The sequence below is a fragment of the Sinohyriopsis cumingii genome, chromosome 6 (assembly GCF_028554795.1).
Source record: "Sinohyriopsis cumingii isolate HCF-2022 chromosome 6, ASM2855479v2, whole genome shotgun sequence".
Taxonomy (NCBI): Eukaryota; Metazoa; Mollusca; class Bivalvia; order Unionida; family Unionidae; genus Sinohyriopsis; species Sinohyriopsis cumingii.
The window spans coordinates 112,714,086-112,741,632 of NC_142966.1; the positions used below are offsets into that span (position 1 = coordinate 112,714,086).

The window sequence follows — 27,547 nt, forward strand, 5'->3', positions numbered from 1 at the left end:
AATTTGAAGAAAGAAATTCCAGCCCAGATGAACTACTTGACACAACAATAATACGGATTGATTTTTCTAGTTCTTAAGCAGGAATGAATAATCCTTCCAGTGACAATTTTATATATTCCTCTACTTGACTTCAGGTCACAGTCAACATATTCTAAAAAAACGATTATCTAATGGAAAATAACTTTCTAGAAAGTTCTTAATGTTTACAAAATAAAATCTTATTTATTATTAGTAAGTATGTTACTCAGATTACAATATGTAACCTTGACAATGTCAGGTACACCAGGTAAATTGTTGGGAATCCCAAAAACCTAGACCCAGACCCAAATAAACATTTACTTCTATTAATAATGATCCTGATATAAAACCCATACACACCACAGAGAATATTTTGGCTATGTATTAGTTGTTTACAGAATGAAATAAAAACAATAATTCAGCTCAAGTGGGGGGAAAACTTGATTTTAGACAAGATTAAGTCCAACATATAATATTACAATACAATAGCATATAATGAAATAAAAGTTTAGAAAAAAACTAACTAACAAATAATGTAAATTAAATATGTATGACACTTATGCCATGGTTTAAGTTTTTTGGCCCCATTTTGTGCAAGTTTATGAGTGAGAGGAGTACTGCATATACTAAAATTGACTGTTAGGCTGATGTAAACCCTTATACCCACTTGATCCTCTCGTGGTTTTTGTCATTGATTGGCTTCAGGTTACTAGAATTATATATCTAATTTGTTAAATGATCAATAACATATGGAGAATTCTCATGTATGGTATTTCAGGATCAAATGCACTAGGGTACCAAAAGGTTTTAAAACAGCAGTTCAAGTTTCCAAATTTTGTCATGATCATCAGCTAGTATATGCCATGAAACCCTGAGATTTAAAGGTTTAACTCTTTTAGAAGGTAATAAAGGCTGACTGCATTTGAGACATCTATTCAACAAACTTAACCAGTTGTCTCCTGTCTTGCAGTTTGACCCTCTGTTGGTGGAGAGCAGACAGGCTGCTACTGTGGTCTTGATGCTGAACAGCCAGGAGGAGGATGTGCTGGCTAAAGCTTGTGAAGCAGTCTACAAATTTGTGGATAAATGTTAGTAAAGACCATTTCCTATAACATGATACATATAGAATTACTTTTCTGGATAATTATTTCATTTTCTAATAGATACTGTTGCACAAACTTCAGTTCCATGCAAATCTACTAAAGAATGTATGGTATCATTTAACAGATACTTATACTTAATCTGGTTTTCACAATTGTATGAAAGTTTTGCTGCAAAATATGAAAACATTGGACAGGGTCCCACATTTAAATCTGGTTTTTTTTGTATGAATTGAATGAAAGTTTTTTGTGTGAAAAATATGAAAAACGCTGGACATTGGACATTTTACTAGTGATTTAAAACATACATCTAGACCCAGACTTCCAGTCACATCATGCATCAGCAAGACAGGATCCACTCTTTTTACAAGTGAGATCAAGAAAACAGCTAGACCCAAATCTCCTTACTAGTCAGTTTTAAGCAAAAAGCTAGACCTATCAAATCATGTACCAACAGAATGTTCCACTGTGTTATTTATTTATCATTTAAAGCAAGCAACCAGAAAAGGATGCCATGTCACACCATGAGCCACATGTACAGGGTCTCTACTTCATGTTTTTCGCTAACGATTTCAAACATGCAACTAGACCTAGATATCCCATCACATCACATGCAAGCAAGTCTAGGTCTATACTGTACATTTTAGTAATCATTTCAAGCATACAGCTAGGCATAGATCTTGTGTCCTATTATTTACCAGCAGATTTGGGTCTACATTAACTGTATTAGTAATGATTTCAAGCCTATAGCTAGACCCAAATCTTGTGTCATATTATGTGCTGGCAGGACAGGGCCTCAGGCATACAGCTGGACGTAGATATCACATCATATGCCAGCAGGACAGGGTCTCCAGCCTACAGCTAGATGTGGATATCATATATGCCAGCAGGACAGGGTCTCAAGCATGCAGCTAGTGTAGATATCAAATCCTATTCTAGCAGGACAGGGTCTCAAGCATGCAGCTAGTGTAGATATCAAATCCTATTCTAGCAGGACAGGGTCTCAAGCATGCAGATAGTGTAGATCTCAAATCCTATTCTAGCAGGACAGGGTCTCAAGCATGCAGCTAGTGTAGATATGAGATCTTGTTCTAGCAGGACAGAGTCTCAAGCATGCAGCTAGTGTAGATATCAAATCCTATTCTACCAGGACAGGGTCTCAAGCATGCTGATAGTGTAGATATCAAATCCTATTCTAGCAGGACAGGGTCTCAAACATGCAGCTAGTGTAGATATCAAATCCTATTCTAGCAGGACAGGGTCTCAAGCATGCAGCTAGTGTAGATGTCAAATCCTATTCTAGCAGGACAGGGTCTCAAGCATGCAGCTAGTGTAGATATCAAATCCTATTCTAGCAGGACAGGGTCTCAAGCATGCAGCTAGTGTAGATATCAAATCCTATTCTAACAGGGGAGGGTCTCAAGAAATCAACTGCATGTAGATATCACATCATATGCCAGTAGGACAGGGTCCCCACTATAAATTTACTAATGATTTTAAGTGTACACCTGGACCTAGATTTCCCATGACATCATGTGCTAGCAGGTCTGGGTCTAGACTATAAGTTTACTGATGATTTTAAGTGTACACCTGGACCTAGATTTCCCATGACATCATGTGCCAGCAGGTCTGGGTCTAGACTATAAGCTTACTGATGATTTTAAGTGTACACCTGGACCTAGATTTCCCATGACATCATGTGCCAGCAGGTCTGGGTCTAGACTACAAGTTTACTGATGATTTTAAGTGTACACCTGGACCTAGATTTTCCATGACATCATGTGCCAGCAGGTCTGGGTCTAGACTATAAGCTTACTGATGATTTTAAGTGTACACCTTGACCTAGATTTCCCATGATATCATGTGCCGGCAAGTCTGGGTCTAGACTATAAGCTTACTAATGATTTTAAGTGTGCACATGGTTGTAGGTTCTCCATGACATTGCATGCCAGTGGGACAGAGTTTCCACATGGTTGTAGATTCCCCATGACATTACATGCCAGCGGGACAGAGTTTCCACTGTTCATGGTAGTATTGATCGAACCATACAGCTTGGATCTGGATTTGCTGGTACTTTATCAGAAGCAAGTCTGGGTCTACTCTGCTATCTTTTGAGTTCATTTTAATGATAAACACAGCCAAATACCTTGAGAATGCCACTGTTTTATTTGCAGGTGATGACAACAGAAAGTTACTGTTAGAGCTGGGAGCAGTAGATTCCCTCCTTCACCTTCTACGTAGTGAGGATAAAATTGTCCGCAGAAACTCCTGCATGGCTCTCAGCTCCATGACTTCACACAGTGAGTAGCAATGAATAATATTTTGATTTGTATAATATTTTGTAACTTTTTACTTCATTAGTTCTATGAGGTATTTTATTTCTTATCCTTAAGAATGCTAAATATTATTTTTTGGTTGATCTTTAATACAAAATATTTGCTAACTTTTAATAAGAAACATTTATGTAAAGATTTAATTGGCCTCTTGGCATCCGTCCGTCTACGGGAGATGATGGCGTAGCTCCAAAGTAAGCTTTTGTTTATCCTGTTTATCCTTATAAACAAATAAAGATTATATAACAAAAGAATAATTTATTTATATACTTATGTTTGAAATATAGAAAATAATTGGTGAAATAATTTTTATATTTGTTTCATTCTTTTAATATCACATATAAAAAATATATAATTTAATTTTTACATGTGAAATTACAAGATATCCCATCATGCCATATAACACTTGATTCTGTTTGTTATATCTGTAGCAAGAAAAATGAGCACTTTGTGAGTTAGAACAAGTAAATGGGACCTGGATTACATATCAGGCATGGAAATTATTATTTGCTAAAAAGACCTGACACAACATCATTTGCATCTCCATGAATTTTTGTTCCCTTACTACCTTGATGACAGTGATAAACCATGTGTGATGCATTGCTGAATCAGACTTTCTTTGGGGCCAGAAAGAGAACATTTAACACAACATGATTTGCATCTCCATGAAGTTATTTTTCATTACTACCTTGATGACAGTGATAAACCATGTGTGATGCATTGCTGAATCAGACTTTCTTTGAGGTCAGAAAGAGAAAATTTTACACAAGATGTAAAATATAATTTACAGCAAGTCTTTAGTTCATCCCAATCTTATCACTCTCTTAAATCACATGTTTTTAAGATAGACCAATGAAAATGATGCGAATCATTTAAAAAATGATGGGGATTACTCCAAACAAACAGAATAGACCAGGATCTGCCATGACATTATGTGACAGTCAATCTGAGTCTGTGAAGTTTGTATTTGGACTTACTTACGAACAAATTAAAAACTGTTGCAACCAATAATATTTTTCATTTTATACAAGTGACCAGTATGCATAGGTTTAATTAATATTAAATGAACTAATTGAGCCCCTTTTTTTTATTCTATCTATCAAGGAGTCTGGCTAAAATGGGGCTGGTGTAATGATAATGATTACTTTCAGAGGAAATTTTTTAGGTTTGATTGTTGATGCTTTCTAACCTGTCAAGTTCATTGATTTATTTTGCCATTTTGAGCAAGAAATGTTCTAAGATAATGGATTCCTATTTTAGTACAATGTTCATTTTTATGATGCCATGCATTTCTCGATGTAGTTGATGTAAGAAGAGCACTGAGGAAGAAAGAGGACACCTATGCAGCATTCATTAGTTTATTGGCTCCCGAAGGTAAGACTTCAAGTCAAGGATTTGTGTGACGTATCTGCCTGTTATAAAGATTACCAGTTTCAAATATAGTACATTTAAGACCTGCTTATAATAAAACTCCAACATCTTGTAAGTAGACAACTAAGGTGATAACATGGAGAACTGGAGTGTTGAATTTCCTCTATAGTCTTGATGTTCTTTGCAATATCAATACTAGACAGCCATTCAACATACTTTAGTTTCAGCAAGATTAATAGAATGAGACTTTTTTCAAGGTCAAAAATTTTATACTTGGTGGTGTTACAGTTTTGTTAAGCTAAATTCATTCCCCAGTGAAATTTTCTTACTTACATGAAATGATTTTTTGGGGAATGTTTTCTTTTTCACAAATAAATGTGGTCATCCTTTTGAAAGCCTAACTAGTTTGAGTCTAATTTTGTTTTGGACAGATTTGTCTATGAATATTTTACCATACTATTACTACTAAAAAGATTTTCATCCAAGCCACATACAATTTTAAACCCATAAGTGTCAGGATAGTTTGACTGTTCACTAGGTACATGTGTAATATCCTGTCTGTGATAAGTACTATTCACTAGGTACATGTGTAATATCCTGTCTGTGATAAGTACTATTCACTAGGTACATGTGTAATATCCTGTCTGTGATAAGTACTATTCACTAGGTACATACTTGTGGAATACCATCATTGATAATTACTATTCATGATGTACATACTTGTGGAATACCATCATTGATAATTACTGTTCATGATGTACATATTTGTGGAATACTCTTACTGTGATAAGTACTATTTACCAGGTATATACTTTTGGAATTCCCTCACTGATAAGTGCTATTCACTAGGTACATACATTTGGAATACCCTCACTGATAAGTACTATTCACTAGGGATATACTTGTGGAATACCCTTCTTGATAATTACTATTCTCTAGGTACATACTTGTTGAATACCCTCACTGATAAGTACTATCCATGATGTACATACATGTGGAATGCCCTCACTGTAATAAGTACTATCACTAGGTACATATTTGTGGAATTCCTTCACTGATAAGTATTATTCACTAGGTACATACATGTGGAGTACCCTCGCTGTGATCAGTACTATTTACCAGGTATATACTTTTGGAATTCCCTCACTGATAAGTGCTATTCACTGGGTACATACATTTGGAATATCCTCACTGATAAGTACTATTCACTAGGAATACTCTCACTGTAATAAGTACTATCACTAGGTACATATTTGTGGAATACCTTCACTGATAAGTATTGTTCACTAGGTACATACTTGTGGAGTATCCTCACTGTGATCAGTACTATTTACCAGGTATATACTTTCGTAGTTCGCTTACTGATAAGTGCTATTCATTGGGTACATACATGTGGAAAACGTTTACATAATACTCCTCAAAACAGTTGCTTTACCAACCATAGTTCATTCAGCTCAGCATAACTATTCAGTCCATTATAAAAAAATAAAACTCCTTGATACATTTGGGACTACACAGTCCACTTTTTTTCACCATTTATCAAATGAATGTTGTTACTCATTAAGTCCTTACAAATTGTATAAAAGTCATTGCTGCGTGAAATGAATTCAGTACTTAATTATCAAGATGCTTACATGAAAATTCGGTGTGCTTCGTATGTACATATCATTGATGATGCCAAGCTGAATGAACTGTAGTTTTATTTCATTTTGCTTTCCAAACAAGAGAAATGTACTCAACAGCATGTTAATTTGTATTTTCAGAGGAAATTGTTTGCCATGAGTTCGCAGCTTTGGCCCTGTCCAATATGGCCTCTGAGTACAGTAGCAAGTCTGCCATCTTTGATAACCATGGCATCGAGCCCCTGGTAAAGTGTTTGAGTTCCCCAGATCCTGATGTGCAGAAGAACAGTATTGAGGCTCTTGCTCTGCTTCTCCTGGTAAGAGACTGGGTTTCTGCTCACTCTGGTCCATGGTTTTATTCTGAATGCCCCAAAAAGTGAATTTAGACATAGAACTTTAAGAATAAGACAATCTACAAATGGTCTTGGGTACTGAATAAAATCATGTTAGAACAGCAGCATTTTAGCTGATTTTTAAGTAGGCTGATATTAACTTTATTTTGAGTTAAGATTTCCAAAATAAATTTTAACAAAATTAAATTTGAGTCTGAGTTTAATACAGTAAACCTCAATAACTCAAGCATCTATTACTCAGATACACCGTTTTACTTTAATAACCTGCTCAGTCCCCATGCAGAAGATTCTGTAATCTGACACCATAGAAAGCTCCAATCAATCAGAAACATGCACTGAAATTTTGTTCCATAAGCTCTTAAATTTTGCATTGTTTAATATATTTGTGAGAAGAAAACAATTCCCCTCAATAACTTGAGTTATCCACTGAACTTTGTGGCTTGCAATTTGGGTAAGGTAGAAGCCTGTTGATTTTAGAACCACATGGTCAAAGGTTAATGAGCCTATGACTGAATGAAGAAAACTGTTTCTTCACAGTAACTTGAATTCTCCACTATCTGCAGTTATCAAACTCTGTTGATGGGTTGTACTTGAGGTAAGGAAGAAATTTATCAGTTTTGGGATCAGAAGGTCAAAGGTCAAGCTCATCAGAATTAAAGAAGACAAAAGTTTTCTTGGAGAATAACTTTAGTTCTTGACCATATATTTTGACCACCGTTTTTGGAAGGCTTACATGTAAAGTGATGAGTAGACCCAGTGTTTGGAGATCTAAAGGTCAAATGTCAGGGACATTGTACCTCAAAGAAAAATTGGTTTTGAAGATAAAATATTATTCTCGAGTAAGTTCCTTGATCAGGATTTCTTGTGGCTTGTACTTAGGGCAATGAAGAAACCAGTAGATTCTGAGGTCTGAATGTTAGAGGACATGGTCATGATAAGTCTGATAAGAAAATAATGGGTTTCTCATTTCTGTCTATATGGATTTGAATATTTTTGCTCAACCAAAGTGGGTAGTGAAAAAGTTGCTAGTATCTTCCCATAAGTCATTTGATTTTCCCAGGTTCTTCCACCACTGGTTATACTGGCCACCATGTATAGCCTATGTATCGCTGAGAAATTGTTGTTGTTGTTGTTTTTGTAGGGCTTAATGCCATTTTTCTGCACAAGCTAGGCTATACATGGTGGCAAGTATAAATGGTGGGGGAAGAACATGGGGAAAACCCCGGAAAGAACCACCAACCCACAAGAAGCTACTGGCAAGCTTTCTCACATACCCACATTGGCTTAATCGGAGACTTGAACCCATGCCGACAGAGGTGAGATGGCAGTGATCTGTAACAGTGAGCATTTTAGACCACTCGGCCACTCAGGACCCCTTGAGAAATGGTGTCAAGCTCAAAACAATAATATAAAACCACACACTATGAAGTAAATAAATATATAAAACCAGATTGCAAGCTATATGATGCACATGCCTGACCTATATAGATAACTGTTAAACATATGGGCATCCATGTAATGTACCCTTGACAGCACTTTTGTTTTTTGTAGTTAAGTTGTTTTTTATATCTTCCTTTTTATTTGAGCATTTCTCTGATAATTATGGCAGCTTCTGTCACATTTTCCTGGGATTCTGTTTTGCCTGGTTCGACATTTCTTACACAAATATTTTCAAAGAATAATCCTGTTACAAACATTGCAGTTGTTGGCCTCCAAATGTTGTATTTTTGATCAGTTTTGTGAAAGAACACAATTGGACCATAATTCTAAAATACAAATCCTCTTTTCATGCCCCTAATGCTGCCTATGTCCATCTGTCCCATCCTGACCCTTCGTGTCACATACTTCACAGATATATTTAGTTTTCACTCAGCAACTTTTCACAGACTTCATTAATTGAAACCAATATTATTATTGGTTTTTTGATTTAACAAGATCTTGGTTCAGTCTTATTTGGTCTTCAAACAAAATGGAATGAAATTAAAGTTCCGATTTGACTTGGAAATTTGCCCTCAACTGCATCATATAAGCAAGGGCACCTGTGTCTTATGGATACATTTCTATTTTAGGGACTGTTATATGTGTTTCAAGCATTTACAACAACAGCTGTTAGAATATTGATCATCAATACTAGTAAAATTACAGACTCTAGAATAAGGATCTTTAATATAACTAAAATGACAGACTGGATTTCCAATATTAATAAATTACACACTGTGAATTTTTAGTATTTATAAAATTACATACTGTAGATTTTCAATATTAATAAAATTACAGACTGCAGATTTTCATTATCAATAAAATTACAGACTCTAGAATGTGGATCTTTAATATTAATACAATGAGAGACAATGGATTTCCAATGTTAATAGATTACAGACTGGATTTTCAGTATTACTAAAATTACAGACTCTCTGGATTTTCATTATTAATAAATTACAGACTGGATTTTCAATATTAATTAAATTACATACTGTGAATTTTCAATATTAATTAAATTACAGACTCTAGAATAAGGATCTTTAATATTAATAAAATTATATACTGTGGATTTCCAATAATAATAAATTACAGACTGTGGATTCCAGTACTAATAAATTACAGACTATGGATTTTGAATATTAATAAAATTACCTTCTGTGGATTTTCATTGTTAATAAAATTACAGACTGTGGATTTTCATTATTAATGAAATTACAGACTCTAGAATATGGATCTTTAATATTAATAAAATTACAGACTCTGTGGATTTTCAGCATTAATAAAATTACAAACTCTGTGGAAAATTACAGACCCTAGAATAAGTTGTTATTGTTGTAGGGTTTAACGCCATTTTTCAGCACAAGATAGGCTATACATGGTGGCCAGTATTAATGGTTGAGGAAGAACTCGAGGGAAAACCCTGGAAAGAACCACTGACCCACAAGAAGCTCTTGGCAAGCTTTCTCACATACCCACATTGGCAGAATCTGAGACTCGAACCCACACAGACAGAGGTGAGATGGCAGTGATCCATAACAGTGAGCACTTTGGACCACTTGGTCACTCAGGGCCCCCTAGAATAAGGATCTTTAATTTGAATAAAATTACAGGCTCTGTGGAAAATTACAGACTCTGTGGAAAATTACAGACTCTGTGGAAAATTACAGACTCTAGAATATGTCTCTTTAATAATAATAAAATTACATACTGTGGATTTCCAATAATAATAAATTACAGACTGTAGATTTTCAATATTAATAAAATTACACTCTAGAATAAGGATCTTTAATATTAAAAAAATACAGACTCTGTGGATTTTCATTATTAATAAAGTTACAGACTCTGTGGAAAATTACAGACTCTAGAATAAGGTTCTTTGATATTAATAAAATTACAGACTCTGTGGATTTCCAATAATAATAAATTACAGACTGTGGATTTTCAATATTAATACTATTACAGACTGGATTTTCAATATTAATAAAATTACAGACTGTGGATTTTCAGTATTAATAAAATTACAGACTGGATTTTCATTGTTAAGAAATTACAGACTGGATTTTAATTTTTAATAAAATTACTGACTGTGGATTTTCAATATTAAGAAAATTACAGACTGGATTTTGTATATTAATAAAATTACATACTGGATTTTGTATATTAATAAAATTACAGACTGGATTTTTTTATATTAATAAAATTACAGACTCTAGAATACTGATTTTCAATATTAATAAATTACAGACTGCATTTTCAATATTAATAAAATTACGGACTCTGTGGATTCTCAATATGAATAAAATTACATACGGTGGATTTTCAATATTAATAAAATTACAGGCTATGGATTTTCAGTATGAATAAAATTACTTGCTGTGGATTTTCAATATTAATAAATTACAGACTGTGGATTTTCAGGATTAATAAAATTACAGACTGGATTTTCAATATGATTAAATAACATTCTAAAAGATGGATTTTAAATAATAATAAAGTTACAAACTGGATTTTCAATATTATAAAAGTTAGACTTGATTTTCATTATTAATAAAATTACAGATTATGGATTTTCAATATTAATAAAATTACAGACTGGATTTTGTATATTAATAAAATTACAGACTCTATAATATTGATTTCTAATATTAATGAAATTACAGACTGCATTTTCAATATAAATAAAATTACAGACTCTGTGGATTCTCAATATGAATAAAATTACATACGTTGTGTTTTCAATATTAATAAAATTAAAGATTCTGTGCATATTCAGTTTGAATAAAATTACATGCTGTGGTAATTCAATATTAATAAATTACAGACTGGATTTTCAATATTAATAAAATTACAGACTCTGTGGATTCAATATAAATAAAATTACAGACTGTATTTTCAATATGATTAAAAAAACAGATTCTAGAAGATGGATTTCAATATTAATAAATTTACAAACTGTGGATTTTCAATATTAATAAATTTACAGACTGGATTTTTATTATTAATAAAATTACAGACTGGATTTTGTATATTAATAAAATTACAGACTCTAGAATATTGATTTCCAATATTAATAAAATTACAGACTCTGTGGATTCTCAATGTGAATAAAATTACATATGGTGGATTATCAATATTAATAAATTACAGACTGGATTTTCATTATTAATAAAATTACATGCTGTGGATGTTCAATATTGATAAAATTACAAACTCTTGAATATGAATTTTCAATATTAATAAAATTACAGACTGGATTTTCAATATGATTAAATAACAGATTCTAGAAGATGGATTTTCAATATTAATAAAATTACAAACTTTGGATTTTCAATACTAATGAAGTTACAGACTGGATTTTCATTATTAATAAAATTACAGACTGGATTTTGTATATTAATAAAATTACAGACTGGATTTTGTATATTAATAAAATTACAGACTGGATTTTGTATATTAATAAAATTACAGACTCTAGAATACTGATTTTCAATATTAATAAAATTACAGACTGGATTTTGTATATTAATAAAATTACAGACTCTAGAATACTGATTTTCAATATTAATAAAATTACAGACTGGATTTTGTATATTAATAAAATTACAGACTCTAGAATACTGATTTTCAATATAAATAAAATTACAGATTCTGTGGAATTTCAGTATAAATAAAATTACATGCTGTGGATTTTCAATATTAATAAATTACTGGATTTTCAATTTTAATAACATTATATGCTGTGGATGTTCAATATTAATAAAATTACAAACTCTTGAATATGAATTTTCAATATTAATAAAATTATGACTGTGGACATTCAATATTATTAAATTGTAGATTCTGGAAGATGGATTTTCAATATTAATAAAATTACAACCTGTGGATTTTCAATATTAATAAAGTTACAGAGTCTATAATATGGATTTACAATATTAATAAAATTACAGACTGTGGATTTTCAATATTAATAAAATTGTAAACTTTGTGGATTTTCAATATTAATATAATTACAGACTGGATTTTCAAAATTAATAAAATTATAGACTGTGGATTTCAATATTATTAAAATTACAGTCTAGAATATAGATTGTCAATATTTATAAAATTACAGACTGCATTTTGAACATTAATAAAATTACAGATTCTATGAATCTTCAATATTAATAAAACTATAGACTCTAGAATATGGATTTTTAATATTACTTAAATTATAGACTCTAGAATATGGATTTTTAATATTGCTTAAATTATAGACTTTAGGTATTGTATCTATATTTCACAGGATTACCAGACCAGGGCCAGTATGAAAGAGGTTGAAGGCTTGAACCCCATGTTAGAGTTGCTAAAATCTGATTATTCCATCATACAGAAACTGGCTCTGCTAGCATTAGAGAGGGCCTCACAAGATGGTAATGTCACACAGATGCCATATATACCCACTTATAAGTTGAGTTGCACAGCAAACTGCACAGACCAAGATCATCCATTGCATAATACATTATCTATGTAGTTTGTTAGGAGTAATCAGTAAAACAAACAATATGGACCTTGATCTGCTTGTACATTGTGTTGTTTGCACTTGGACTCAACTTAAATGTCAGGATATACAGTAATTTATAATTGATAATTAATAATAAATCTGACAGATTATATGATACTTTGTCCAGCTTTGCAACCTAAGGGTACTGGGTCGATTCCCAGCTGTGGACATGGTGAATACAAACTTATATTTACTGGTTTAAAACACGCATTGGGTTAAATATAAAGATTTCTTCAATCTAATATTTTAATTTCATGATGATTGTGATATACTTTGTAAAGAATAATATATTGTTCTATGGAAAATTATTGCTTCAAAAAATGAAATCTCAGTAAGTGTATTCTCAGAAGTCTTTTGATGGAGATGTTCATGGACACAAAATCTTGATACACATGCTCTCAAAAATCTTTAGATGGAGATGTTCATGGACACAAAATCTTGATACACATGCTCTCAAAAATCTTTAGATGGAGATGTTCATGGACACAAAATCTTGATACACGTACTCTCAAAAATCTTTAGATGGAGATGTTCATGGACACAAAATCTTGATACACGTACTCTCAAAAATCTTTAGATGGAGATGTTCATGGACACAAAATCTTGATACACGTACTCTCAAAAATCTTTAGATGGAGATGTTCATGGACACAAAATCTTGATACACGTACTCTCAAAAATCTTTAGATGGAGATGTTCATGGACACAAAATCTTGATACACGTACTCTCAAAAATCTTTAGATGGAGATGTTCATGGACACAAAATCTTGATACACGTACTCTCAAAAATCTTTAGATGGAGATGTTCATGGACACAAAATCTTGATACACATACTCTCAAAAATCTTTAGATGGAGATATTCATGGACACAAAATCTTGATACACATACTCTCAAAAATCTTTAGATGGAGATATTCATGGACACAAAATCTTGATACACATGCTCTCAAAAATCTTTAGATGGAGATGTTCATGGACACAAAATCTTGATACACGTACTCTCAAAAATCTTTAGATGGAGATGTTCATGGACACAAAATCTTGATACACGTACTCTCAAAAATCTTTAGATGGAGATGTTCATGGACACAAAATCTTGATACACGTACTCTCAAAAATCTTTAGATGGAGATGTTTATGGACACAAAATCTTGATACACGTACTCTCAAAAATCTTTAGATGGAGATATTCATGGACACAAAATCTTGATACACGTACTCTCAAAAATCTTTAGATGGAGATATTCATGGACACAAAATCTTGATACACGTACTCTCAAAAATCTTTAGATGGAGATGTTTATGGACACAAAATCTTGATACACGTACTCTCAAAAATCTTTAGATGGAGATATTCATGGACACAAAATCTTGATACACATACTCTCAAAAATCTTTAGATGGAGATGTTTATGGACACAAAATCTTGATACACGTACTCTCAAAAATCTTTAGATGGAGATATTCATGGACACAAAATCTTGATACACGTACTCTCAAAAATCTTTAGATGGAGATATTCATGGACACAAAATCTTGATACACATGCTCTCAAAAATCTTTAGATGGAGATGTTCATGGACACAAAATCTTGATACACGTACTCTCAAAAATCTTTAGATGGAGATGTTCATGGACACAAAATCTTGATACACGTACTCTCAAAAATCTTTAGATGGAGATGTTCATGGACACAAAATCTTGATACACGTACTCTCAAAAATCTTTAGATGGAGATGTTTATGGACACAAAATCTTGATACACATACTCTCAAAAATCTTTAGATGGAGATGTTCATGGACACAAAATCTTGATACACGTACTCTCAAAAATCTTTAGATGGAGATGTTCATGGACACAAAATCTTGATACACGTACTCTCAAAAATCTTTAGATGGAGATGTTCATGGACACAAAATCTTGATACACATACTCTCAAAAATCTTTAGATGGAGATGTTCATGGACACAAAATCTTGATACACATGCTCTCAAAAATCTTTAGATGGAGATGTTCATGGACACAAAATCTTGATACACGTACTCTCAAAAATCTTTAGATGGAGATATTCATGGACACAAAATCTTGATACACGTACTCTCAAAAATCTTTAGATGGAGATGTTTATGGACACAAAATCTTGATACACATACTCTCAAAAATCTTTAGATGGAGATGTTCATGGACACAAAATCTTGATACACGTACTCTCAAAAATCTTTAGATGGAGATGTTCATGGACACAAAATCTTGATACACATGCTCTCAAAAATCTTTAGATGGAGATGTTCATGGACACAAAATCTTGATACACGTACTCTCAAAAATCTTTAGATGGAGATGTTCATGGACACAAAATCTTGATACACGTACTCTCAAAAATCTTTAGATGGAGATGTTCATGGACACAAAATCTTGATACACGTACTCTCAAAAATCTTAAGATGGAGATATTCATGGACACAAAATCTTGATACACGTACTCTCAAAAATCTTTAGATGGAGATGTTCATGGACACAAAATCTTGATACACGTACTCTCAAAAATTTTTAGATGGAGATAATCATGGACACAAAATCTTGATACACATACTCTCAAAAATCTTTAGATGGAGATGTCCATGGACACAAAATCTTGATACACGTACTCTCAAAAATCTTAAGATGGAGATATTCATGGACACAAAATCTTGATACACGTACTCTCAAAAATCTTTAGATGGAGATATTCATGGACACAAAATCTTGATACACATACTCTCAAAAATCTTTAGATGGAGATATTCATGGACACAAAATCTTGATACACGTACTCTCAAAAATCTTTAGATGGAGATGTTCATGGACACAAAATCTTGATACACGTACTCTCAAAAATCTTAAGATGGAGATATTCATGGACACAAAATCTTGATACACGTACTCTCAAAAATCTTAAGATGGAGATATTCATGGACACAAAATCTTGATACACGTACTCTCAAAAATCTTTAGATGGAGATATTCATGGACACAAAATCTTGATACACGTACTCTCAAAAATCTTAATATGGAGATATTCATGGACACAAAATCTTGATACACATACTCTCAAAAATCTTTAGATGGAGATGTTTATGGACACAATATCTTGATACACATACTCTCAAAAATCTTTAGATGGAGATGTTCATGGACACAAAATCTTGATACACGTACTCTCAAAAATCTTTAGATGGAGATATTCATGGACACAAAATCTTGATACACGTACTCTCAAAAATCTTAATATGGAGATATTCATGGACACAAAATCTTGATACACATACTCTCAAAAATCTTTAGATGGAGATGTTTATGGACACAATATCTTGATACACGTACTCTCAAAAATCTTAATATGGAGATATTCATGGACACAATATCTTGATACACATACTCTCAAAAATCTTTAGATGGAGATGTTCATGGACACAAAATCTTGATACACGTACTCTCAAAAATCTTTAGATGGAGATGTTCATGGACACAAAATCTTGATACACGTACTCTCAAAAATCTTTAGATGGAGATGTTTATGGACACAAAATCTTGATACACATACTCTCAAAAATCTTTAGATGGAGATGTTCATGGACACAAAATCTTGATACACGTACTCTCAAAAATCTTTAGATGGAGATGTTCATGGACAAAATCTTGATACACATACTCTCAAAAATCTTTAGATGGAGATATTCATGGACACAAAATCTTGATACACGTACTCTCAAAAATCTTTAGATGGAGATGTTCATGGACACAAAATCTTGATACACGTACTCTCAAAAATCTTTAGATGGAGATGTTCATGGACACAAAATCTTGATACACGTACTCTCAAAAATCTTTAGATGGAGATGTTTATGGACACAAAATCTTGATACACATACTCTCAAAAATCTTTAGATGGAGATGTTCATGGACACAAAATCTTGATACACATACTCTCAAAAATCTTTAGATGGAGATATTCATGGACACAAAATCTTGATACACGTACTCTCAAAAATCTTTAGATGGAGATGTTCATGGACACAAAATCTTGATACACGTACTCTCAAAAATCTTTAGATGGAGATGTTCATGGACACAAAATCTTGATACACGTACTCTCAAAAATCTTTAGATGGAGATGTTCATGGACACAAAATCTTGATACACGTACTCTCAAAAATCTTTAGATGGAGATGTTTATGGACACAAAATCTTGATACACGTACTCTCAAAAATCTTTAGATGGAGATATTCATGGACACAAAATCTTGATACACGTACTCTCAAAAATCTTTAGATGGAGATGTTTATGGACACAAAATCTTGATACACATACTCTCAAAAATCTTTAGATGGAGATGTTCATGGACACAAAATCTTGATACACATACTCTCAAAAATCTTTAGATGGAGATGTTCATGGACACAAAATCTTGATACACGTACTCTCAAAAATCTTAAGATGGAGATGTTCATGGACACAAAATCTTGATACACATACTCTCAAAAATCTTTAGATGGAGATATTCATGGACACAAAATCTTGATAAAATTACTCTCAAAAGTGCATTCATTTAAAGTTTGATATTTTGAATATTGTATTCACAACCACAACTTTTCATTTTTTATTTCTTTCCACAGTGTATATCAGCATGTTGGTACAGTTATATATATTAAATTAAATATTAATTGTTGCTCTAAATTATAATACTGATGTAGTTTAACCTTTATTCTATTCATTCCTGATTGTTCTGTAGCATAGCTGTCATACAAAAATCTTGAGACAAATAGTATCAATCAATGCAGACTTTTATAATGGTGGCCAGGTACTAAACTGAGTCAAGAATAAAGACCAGGTTGTATGATCACAAATAACTGTATAATATGCATTTTTTTTCAATATGCGCAGCTAAGATTGTGACATCACAATGCATGACATCCAATCCAGTTTGTACTGGATCACACCTTTAGGTACTAAAATCATCACATAATTGGGCATTGATTTTGCCATATGAGCTTCTTGGGGCATATATATATATATATATATATATATATATATATATATATATATATAATGGCTTCCAAAGAATATGGATGTATGAAGATCACAACAAAATGAATAATCACCATTTTGAGATGTGTATAGTCAAATTCTACATCCCTTAATGACATAAACTGTACTGAATGCCTCAGTGACTTTAATGACTCTTACTTCATCATTTTTACTAATATTAAAAATGCTCTGAAGTTAAAAGATAAATCTCATTCTTCTGTACAGATGGAGTAATCTGAGTCAATAAAAACCATTATGTGTGAATTCTGACAATTTATTACAAGATTATTTAAAATATTGCTGAGCTGCAAGATGATAAATTGATAAATACCCATAGTTTCCAAATACTGAGAATCTGTTTTAAGATTATTGAAAATATTTCTGAACTACAAGTCCGTAAATATAAGAGCAAAACAAACTATTGAAGGAAACAGCAAAGCTAGACTCCAGTTGTTTATTTATATCAAATAGTCATTTATCTACTTTGAATTTTTATTGACTTGTAGTTCCTTGGTAACAGTGACTAGATCCAGTCTAGGTCATTGAGTAAATTATATGTGCATCTCTCTCTCTCTCTCTCAGATTTTTTTAATACTTTGTTTGTTCTAAGAAGGAATGTTTTCCAGTATATATTTTGGTGGCAAAAATACCTTGTTTCATAGCCAAGTAACAATGTACAGTCCATAAAACATTTGTAATTCTGTACATGTACCACACATTAAAAATTAAACTGTTATTTTCTGGTAGTTATTCACAATTTGTTGCTGAGAAATACTATTTATCTGACCTAATTGTTCATATTATCTTGCGTCTAATCCTTTAAATGGAAACTCAGCCATACTTATTTCAGGTGAGAACCGGGGTGCATTGAGAGAGCTGGATGCTATAACGAAGTTGATTGATTTTGTGGCACACCCAGAGTGGAATGATCTGCATGTCATGGCAGTCATGGTTCTGGCTAATTTGCTGGAGGATCTGGAAAGTCTGGAGGTAGTACAGTTATGTCAATATATGTACTATACTTAAAAAATACACAAATCATACACAGACAGAGATGTCAGTACATGTACTACACTGTCAAAATACAAAAATCTGACAGTCAATCATGTCAGTACATGTACTATATATTTTTAAAATACACAAAACTGATGCAGTCAACAATAAAAATACTTGTATTATACTGTTAAAATTCACAAAACTTAAACAGACACAACTAGTTAACAGATAGTCAACTCTGAATTTAATTGTTTTATTTTTAACTGAGCATTTTAATTCTGATGAAAAAAACAGACTAATACAAACATAAAAGTAAATTTGATCTTTCGGATGAGAGTATTCATGATCCCGTATCATCATTCATTCTTGGAAACAAAGAAATCCTTGCGGCTTTTCTGTAAGACATGAATCCCACAGATTAGGTATAAATCCTATTTTGAACTTTTTAATTTCGGGATACCTAAGCTGAATTTGATTAAGAAATATTACACATATCAAAATATTTTTAGATATCAACAGTTAATTTCAGATACATATAAAATAATACTGAAAACCTGAATAAAGGTCTTGAGATCTACATATGTTGATTTCACATTTCCACCAATTCCAATCTATGTATATATTAAATGAAATATATCAGAAGATTTTTCTTTGAAAATATTGATATTAGTTTTGTATGGAAATCAAAATTGAGGCTTTTTAAAAAGTGAAATTAATTTTTCTTTAGATACTTTTCAAATTATTATACTCACAAGGTATCTCTTACTTTTTCTGTTTTTCTGTCTGTTATTTCTTTCTCTCTCATTTATATTACATCATGATGACTGTTATGTAAGAAAACTTTGTATTGGCTGGATATAATTTTTTTCACTAAAGTTTTGTTCTGCTCTGTTTTTATCTATTATTTTCAATGGAATCCTGATTATTTGTGACTTACTGATATGGTTGAATACACACTGCCCATGACTACATGTAATTCAGCTGTGACTCTTTGGTATGGTTGAATGCACACTGGTGATAACTACATGTAAATCAGCTGTCTTTCTGGTATGGTTGAATGCACACTGCCCATGACTACATGTAAGTCATCTGTGACACATTGGTATGGTTGAATGCACATTGCCCATGACTACTTGTAAATCAGCTGTGGCTCTTAGGAATTGTTGAATACACACTGCCCTTGACTACATGGAAATCAGCTGTGACTCATTGATATGGTTGAATACACACTGCTGATGACTACATGTAAGTCATCTGTGACACATTGGTATGGTTGAATACACACTGCCCTTGACTACATGGAAATCAGCTGTGACTCATTGATATGGTTGAATACACACTGCTGATGACTACATGTAAATTGTTTGGCATAATCAGTTGAATACACGGCATAGAGCAAAATCAGCCAGCACAATATGCAATGGCAGATCTGAGTCAATGTTGTTTGCATTTGGACCCAGCTATATACCATATTTAGTGTAATTCATGTCCCAACATTGTCTTTTTTCATGAGTTTACACATATAAGTTTTTTCTTTAACTAAGTCATTTTAAAAATAGCGAGGAATGTGTAAAATCATTTAGCAAGATTACCAACAAGACGGACTGTTGGTATTAGAAAACATGATGTCCCATTTGACTGACATAATCAAGTAAGTTCAAAACTTAATGTAAACATTTGGTAGGGAATGAAACAATATTAGATAAGAAAAGTAACATTTTCACTGTATTTTAATTTACTCTTTTCCTCCATCCTAGTCAGATTATTTTAAATTATTGATAATCACTTTATAAAAAAGTTAAACATTAGGATAATTCTAAAAAGACATGTTCAAAATCAGGTAAGATTTCCTTTTAGACATTAAATTAATCTCTCAGTGAAGAATCTGTTGCATAGGAAACCGAAATACAGTGACTTAAAGGTATTTGTTAGCCAGTGTCACTTCTGTGCTCATATACAGTAATTATTTTGATATCAAAGAAAAGTCAAATTGCTTATAAGCAATTAACATAAGGCAATTCTAGTATATTTCTACTGTTTGTTTCAGCAAATTAAAGAGAGTGGTGGTTTGAAGAAACTTGTGGCCCTTATCACTGACCAGCCCCCTCCAGAGGATGAGTCAAAAGGGGCCAAGGGCGATAAAAAAGGGGGAGCCAAGTCAGCAAAGAAAAGTGCTAAGGATGGTAGGTTTATATATAATGACCACAATATAATGTACATCAGGTGTTGCTGCTGTTTATTTTTGCTGATTATATAGAGCGGTGGTATGAAGAGGGTGGCAGCCTTTATAACTGCCCAGTTCCAACTTGAAAATGAGTCAAAAAGGGGCAGAGAGGGCAAATGGTCAGTATCTGTAAAAAGTACAAAACATGCATCATGCTTCATGCTTCTGTAAATAGAATCAAACATGCTTCTATAAATAGAACAAAACATGCTTCACGCTTCAGTAAATACAACCAAACATGCTTCTGTAAATAGAACAAAGCATGCTTCATGCTTCTGTAAGTACAACCAAACATGCTTCTGTAAATAGAACCAAGCATGCTCATGCTTCTATAATAGAACCAAACATGCTTCAGTAAATAACACCAAACACGCTTCTGTAAATAGAACAAAGCATGCCTCTGTAAATAGAACCAAACATGCTTCTGTAAATACAACGAAGCATGCTTCTGTAAATAGAACAAAGCATGCTTCTGTAAATACAACCAAACATTCTTCTCTAAATAGAACCAAGCATACTTCTCTAAATACAACCAAACATGCTTCTGTAAATAGAACAAAGCATGCTTCATGCTTCTGTAAATACAACCAAACATGCCTCTGTAAATAGAACCAAGCATGCTCATGCTTCTATAAATAGAACCAAACATGCTTCAGTAAATAACACCAAACACGCTTCTGTAAATAGAACAAAGCATATTTCTGTAAATAGAACCAAACATGCTTCTGTAAATACAATGAAGCATGCTTCTATAAATAGAACAAAGCATACTTCTGTAAATAGAACCAAACATGCTTCTGTAAATACAACAAAGCATGCTTCTGTAAATAGAACAAAGCATGCTTCTGTAAATACAACCAAACATTCTTCTCTAAATAGAACCAAGCATACTTCTGTAAATACAACAAAGCATGCTTCTGTAAATAGAACAAAGCATACTTCTGTAAATAGAACCAAACATGCTTCTGTAAATACAATGAAGCATGCTTCTGTAAATAGAACAAAGCATACTTCTGTAAATAGAACCAAACATGCTTCTGTAAATACAACGAAGCATGCTTCTGTAAATAGAACAAAGCATACTTCTGTAAATAGAACCAAACATGCTTCTGTAAATACGAAGCATGCTTCTGTAAATAGAACAAAGCATACTTCTGTAAATACAACCAAACATGCTTCTGTAACTTTACAGGCATTCAAGTCCAAATGGGATAATTCCATGTTTTAGCCATTGTAAAAATCTTTGATATTTCTTGGAGAGATAATGTGATGAAAATTGGTTCTATTTCATGTTGTTATTGTATAATACATTCTGATTTTTAAACCCCTCAAGTTGTAGCATCGACTTGTGCTTGCCGTAAGGTAAATAATTTCAGTCTTAGAGTCTTCTTGGAAAATTGATTTGAGCAAAACCTGGCATTTCATACATTCTTTGATGTGTAAACAAGAACGGAAATCATACAAAAGTGGGTTGGGTATTTTACATCTGGTATCGTGTTCATTTTTTGAAGTGTAATCAGGAACAGAAATCTTAAAAAATGGGTCTGGGTATGCTACACTTTTGTATGTTTGTGTCTTTGTCTTCAAAACAAATTGATTACCTAAAATAGATATTCCTGATATATTTTTGGGGGGCAGATTTTATATGCTAAATTTGGTACCAAACAGCTCCTTGCAATAAATTAAAAACAATACATAACTTAAACCTTAAATATTATATGTAAGTTCCTTTCCAAAACTAATATTATTTTATTCGAAAATTTATTGAGAGAGTCACAAAAATTATATCAAGTCATTATCTCAGATTTTTAAAAAAAAAAGAGGTTTGCAAGATAATACAATAATCTGCATTTAGATAAGGGGAAGTAACTCCAAGATTGAGCTTAATCTGTCGAAATCAGATGGCAACCAGAAAAGAATTATGATAACAAGACTCTAACCAGTAATGGAATTCTTATCTTTCTTTACATTCTCACTTTAATTATATCTTTTTCTTATTCATAGGTTATAATGTTTTTTTTTAAATTTCTGAACTACGTTTTCTGTTCTCTTTGTTCTGCACTGTAGCCAAGAAACAAGATTCTGAGAAGGAAGAGCCACCCCCAGGGGAGGCAATCATTCCCACCCTACCTGATGTCAAGATGTGTGCAGCTAAAGCCATTGCTAGATCAGCTAGAAATGGTAGTGTTCTTTTCTCAGTTTGCTGTTAGTAATATCAGGAAAATACGTCATACTCTATGCATGTATTGTCCTTAATAGACAAATTCCTTGGATACCAACTAAATAATTATTATACCTCTTGAATCAACTCACCTTGCTATTAAGTCCTAATTACCAACTCTTCTTTATACAGTTACCTCCATAATACATGTATGTGAAAATTCAAAGCTATACAAGCTTAGCTGTATTTTTAAAAACAGCATTCTATATTCTTTCTTTGATTATCCAAATTAATTTTCACTTCTGTCCTAGAAATTATATTTGTACTCATGATAATGTTGTTCATATTCAGTTACTATTGAACCTGCCTTGGCAGAAACTTGACATGGCAATTACTTTGGCATCCTTGTCCATGCCTGTCCTTACATCTGCCCACCTCATAAATTGACCTCCATGGTCATGCTTTCATTTTCCTTTGATCTCAAAACCATTTTTTCCCACCCAATTTGGATCTGGAATATAACTTCAGTGTGTATATATATTTATCTGGCTAAATAATGGACATTAGAATCAAAGTTATTGGGTGGAGGAGTGGTGAGGTGAGGTAAGATGTGTAAGATGGTAGCTCAACATGAGGAGTATGACTAACATTTTCATTACCTAAATAAAATATCAGAATTTGCTCTTTATTTACTCATGTATTCTTTTTTTGAACAGATACATTACAGTTTTTCTTATAATTATTTTCATCATTATTATCCATCATCATTGCTTTATTTTTTGAATGCTACTCTGAATTTACTGGGGGGGGGGAGTTATTGAGTACCAATTTTCATGAATGTACTAATTTTTGTGGAGTACCAATTTTCATGATGGTACTAATTTTTGTGGAGTACCAGTTTTCATGATGGTACTAATTTTTGTGGAGTACCAATTTTCATGATGGTATTAATTTTTGTGGAGTACCAATTTTCATGATGGTACTAATTTTTTTGGAGTACCAGTTTTCATGTTGGTACTAATTTGTGTGGAGTACCAGTTTTCATGATGGTACTAATTTTTGTGGAGTACCAGTTTTCATGATGGTACTAATTTTTGTGGAGTACCAGTTTTCATTATGTTACTAATTTTTGTGGAGTACCAGTTTTCTTAGATTTCAAGCTCATTACAAACCACAAATTTAAGACCTGCTTTCATTGTTCTCTGGAAAAAATAAGACTCCATCCTCCATCATCAAATTTAAGAAGTGATGAAAATATTTTATTTTTTTTACAGAACAACAAAGCTTGATATACACAAAAATAAAGAAATTCACAGTAAGATGGTTTGCTGATATCATTTCAGTTGAGAACAGGAAGGTGTTACATGAGCAAGAAACGGAGAAGATGTTGATCCATCTGCTGGCTCATGAATCAGCTGATGTGCAGGCTGCAGCAGCCCTTGCTCTCGCTGTCATGTCTGAAAACCTCCTCAGCAAAGACTCCATCCGGGAGTGGGGTACGTGCTTCATGTATTTGCAAATACCATTGCTAAATTTATGTGCAGATGGATTTTTGTAGCAAATTCCATAGAAATATTACAAGTTTTGGGCTAAAATGAAATCACAAAACGAATTGATATAATGCTTCCTTATTTAATTTTAAGAAAGATTTTGCTTCCCCTTCACTTTCAAATGATTGACACAAAACAAAACAACATTGAAGAATTAGAAAATTATCAAAAGAATATTGTTAATCATTTCCTGTTAATTTCTGTTCTTTACTGCAAGCATGAATGGGTAAATCTGTTTTCATTTTGTAATTATTTTCTTATATATTCTACGTTAAAGTTTGTACTTGGTGAGTAGAATTGAGATAGGAATCTATTTTAGTCATTTGAATCGGCAAGAATTTTCTCCGATCCAATGTTGAACAAAATTCTAATATGAGGCAGTCAGATTATTATTACAGCTACAAAATTTTCCAATCAGCCAACTGTCTTATCATATAAGACTTGATGAAGATAATATTTTTCATTTATAGATGGTTTGCAACCATTGATTAAACTTCTGTCATCCGAGTCAGGGAATGTGAAGGAGGCAGCTACCCTAGCCCTTGCCAACTTGACAACCAACAACAGTAATAATGCTATGTAAGACACGTACAAATATCAATTATGTAATTTTGTCATCACAAGTATTTTTTTATTATTTTCTGGATTTTTTAAAGCAGATAAAATGAGTGTTGTTAGTTCTAAAATACCCTGTCTTGTCCTAGAGATCTCATTTCATCGGAGTACAAATTTAACAGCTTTTCACATTAAGCAGTAAATTAAACCTTAGACTCGAAAAAATCTCATTTATATTCCCAACAGAAATGTAGGATAATAAGCAAGTAAATATGCTGAACACCTGCATTTGATTTTTGTATCTTCTTCTTATCAGATTATTTAGGTTTTGTGATAACATTCTTTTCCACATAAATCTCAATTTTTCCACAACTGATTTACTTTGTATACTCACTTCTAAGTTGAGTCCAACTGCAAACAGTTTAGACCCTGATCTACCATTAAGTAATGTGCCAGCAGATATTGATATGTTGTGTATATACTTCTGATTACTCCTATCAAACTGCATAGACACAGATCTATTGGTGCTTTATGTGATGGCAGATCTGAGTCTGTGCAGTTTGCAGTTGAACTCAACTTATAAGTGAGTACATACAGTACTTCATATTGAAATAGCCTTCATCATTAATTTTGCATGCTGTCTTTTGATTGTTTTTTATCATATATATTGCATGATGGTCAAACATTTTTTGTTTTGAGTGATACCATTTCTTTATTATCTGAATAATTCAGTTATAATCTTTATGTTTACTCCTATTTAGAAAGAGTTTGCATGACAAATTTAAAAAGCATGTCTTTTTAATGAAATATAATGTAATTTTATGCCTCCTGTCAGCCTTTTATTTGCACATTTGTTTTTATTGCCTTTTTCAGTATTGCCAGGTATCTGTTTGGGTTGATATCCACTTTATATACTGATTGGATTATTGCTACACATGTAAAAACAGTAGAGTTGTATAGATGCTTGTTGCAGTCAGTTATAACCAACAAACTTGTTTGACCAGACATTTTTATGTGGCTGTATGAGATCTTTGCCAAATGGGTGTCTGATGCCAGAATGAGGCTTTCCCAAAATTTGGAATGGTGATTTGATTGGTTGATTAGATGAGGTGATGTGATACGTCAGTGTGATCATTGTCTGAGATCATGTATTGTGTAAACATTATAATTTTCATTGGCTGTTTGAGACACACCTGTTACATTAATGTCTATTTATAAAATAATTTTTAATTATAAAATTTTAAGCTTCCAGCAGAATTTGGCTTGAATAATTGCTGAAGAATGCCTCAATAATTTTTGAGATATTGAGAAATATCTTTGTAATTTAGCTTCTGCAAATTTTGATTGAAGCTATGTCAATCAGTAACATTGACCAATGATGCATTTTACCATTTTACCATGTCTTCTTATGACAGAGATCTCATGATGCCATGCAAGAGTCTTGTTGAATGGGACTGTTATATTCGATAGAAATACTCCATGGTTTTGGCTGATTTTTCCCCCCCACTTTTCAGGTGAAAGAGACATGAGTCATTTTGATACTGATGCCAGTGTTATTACTTTCATCATCCTTTCAAATACATAACTCTAAAATTACTGGTAGGAATATAGTGAAACTTGCTATACTCATTTGTTACGAAGGGCAGAATGAATTTTTGTCTTCATAAAAGGGGAGATTTAGGGAAAGATGCAGTGATGTCCATCCGCAGCTTCTACATATTTTGATAAATTACTAATGCGTCTTTGCTAAGTATGCTTGTATCTCTGAAATAAGTCAAAAGTAGTCAATATTGCTGCTGGGTTATGCAGGTGTTTTTCCTTCCTCTTTGGGGCCCATTTGCTGGGCCATAACATGCACACTTTATAGATCCCATCTCTATTACCATAAATATACATTTCGACATGAAAAAAGTCAGGTCATTTATGCAGCCAATATTGCTCCCCCTCCCAATTACAAACGATTCATAACCCGATTGGAATAGCATGTAGACTCTGACATGAAACGACACTGGGAATTCAATTCTGCAACTAGCCCTAAGGTAATAATATCTTGAAAGACACTGAGTTCCCTACCCTGTATCTAATATAAGCATTTTTCATGACATCAAAAGGTCAAGTCTCATATGCACCAGCATTAGCCACCATGAATTTTCCTACCCACATGGGATCGG

At 32.6% G+C, this 27,547-nt stretch overlaps 1 protein-coding gene across 3 annotated transcripts in view; it reads left to right on the forward strand.

The window, feature by feature from the left end:
- LOC149797740 (armadillo repeat-containing protein 3-like) overlaps window positions 1–27,547 on the forward strand; it is a 107,662-nt gene that overhangs the window by 16,273 nt on the left and 63,842 nt on the right. For all 3 annotated transcript variants that reach the window (XM_089962683.1, XM_089962682.1, XM_089962685.1), the window contains exons 3-12: window positions 989–1,106; window positions 3,293–3,418; window positions 4,754–4,825; window positions 6,586–6,761; window positions 12,562–12,688; window positions 18,741–18,880; window positions 20,934–21,069; window positions 23,178–23,291; window positions 24,615–24,767; window positions 25,292–25,400. In XM_089962683.1, coding sequence (XP_089818809.1) covers window positions 989–1,106; window positions 3,293–3,418; window positions 4,754–4,825; window positions 6,586–6,761; window positions 12,562–12,688; window positions 18,741–18,880; window positions 20,934–21,069; window positions 23,178–23,291; window positions 24,615–24,767; window positions 25,292–25,400 — 1,271 coding nt within the window. The remainder of the gene's footprint in view (window positions 1–988; window positions 1,107–3,292; window positions 3,419–4,753; window positions 4,826–6,585; window positions 6,762–12,561; window positions 12,689–18,740; window positions 18,881–20,933; window positions 21,070–23,177; window positions 23,292–24,614; window positions 24,768–25,291; window positions 25,401–27,547) is intronic.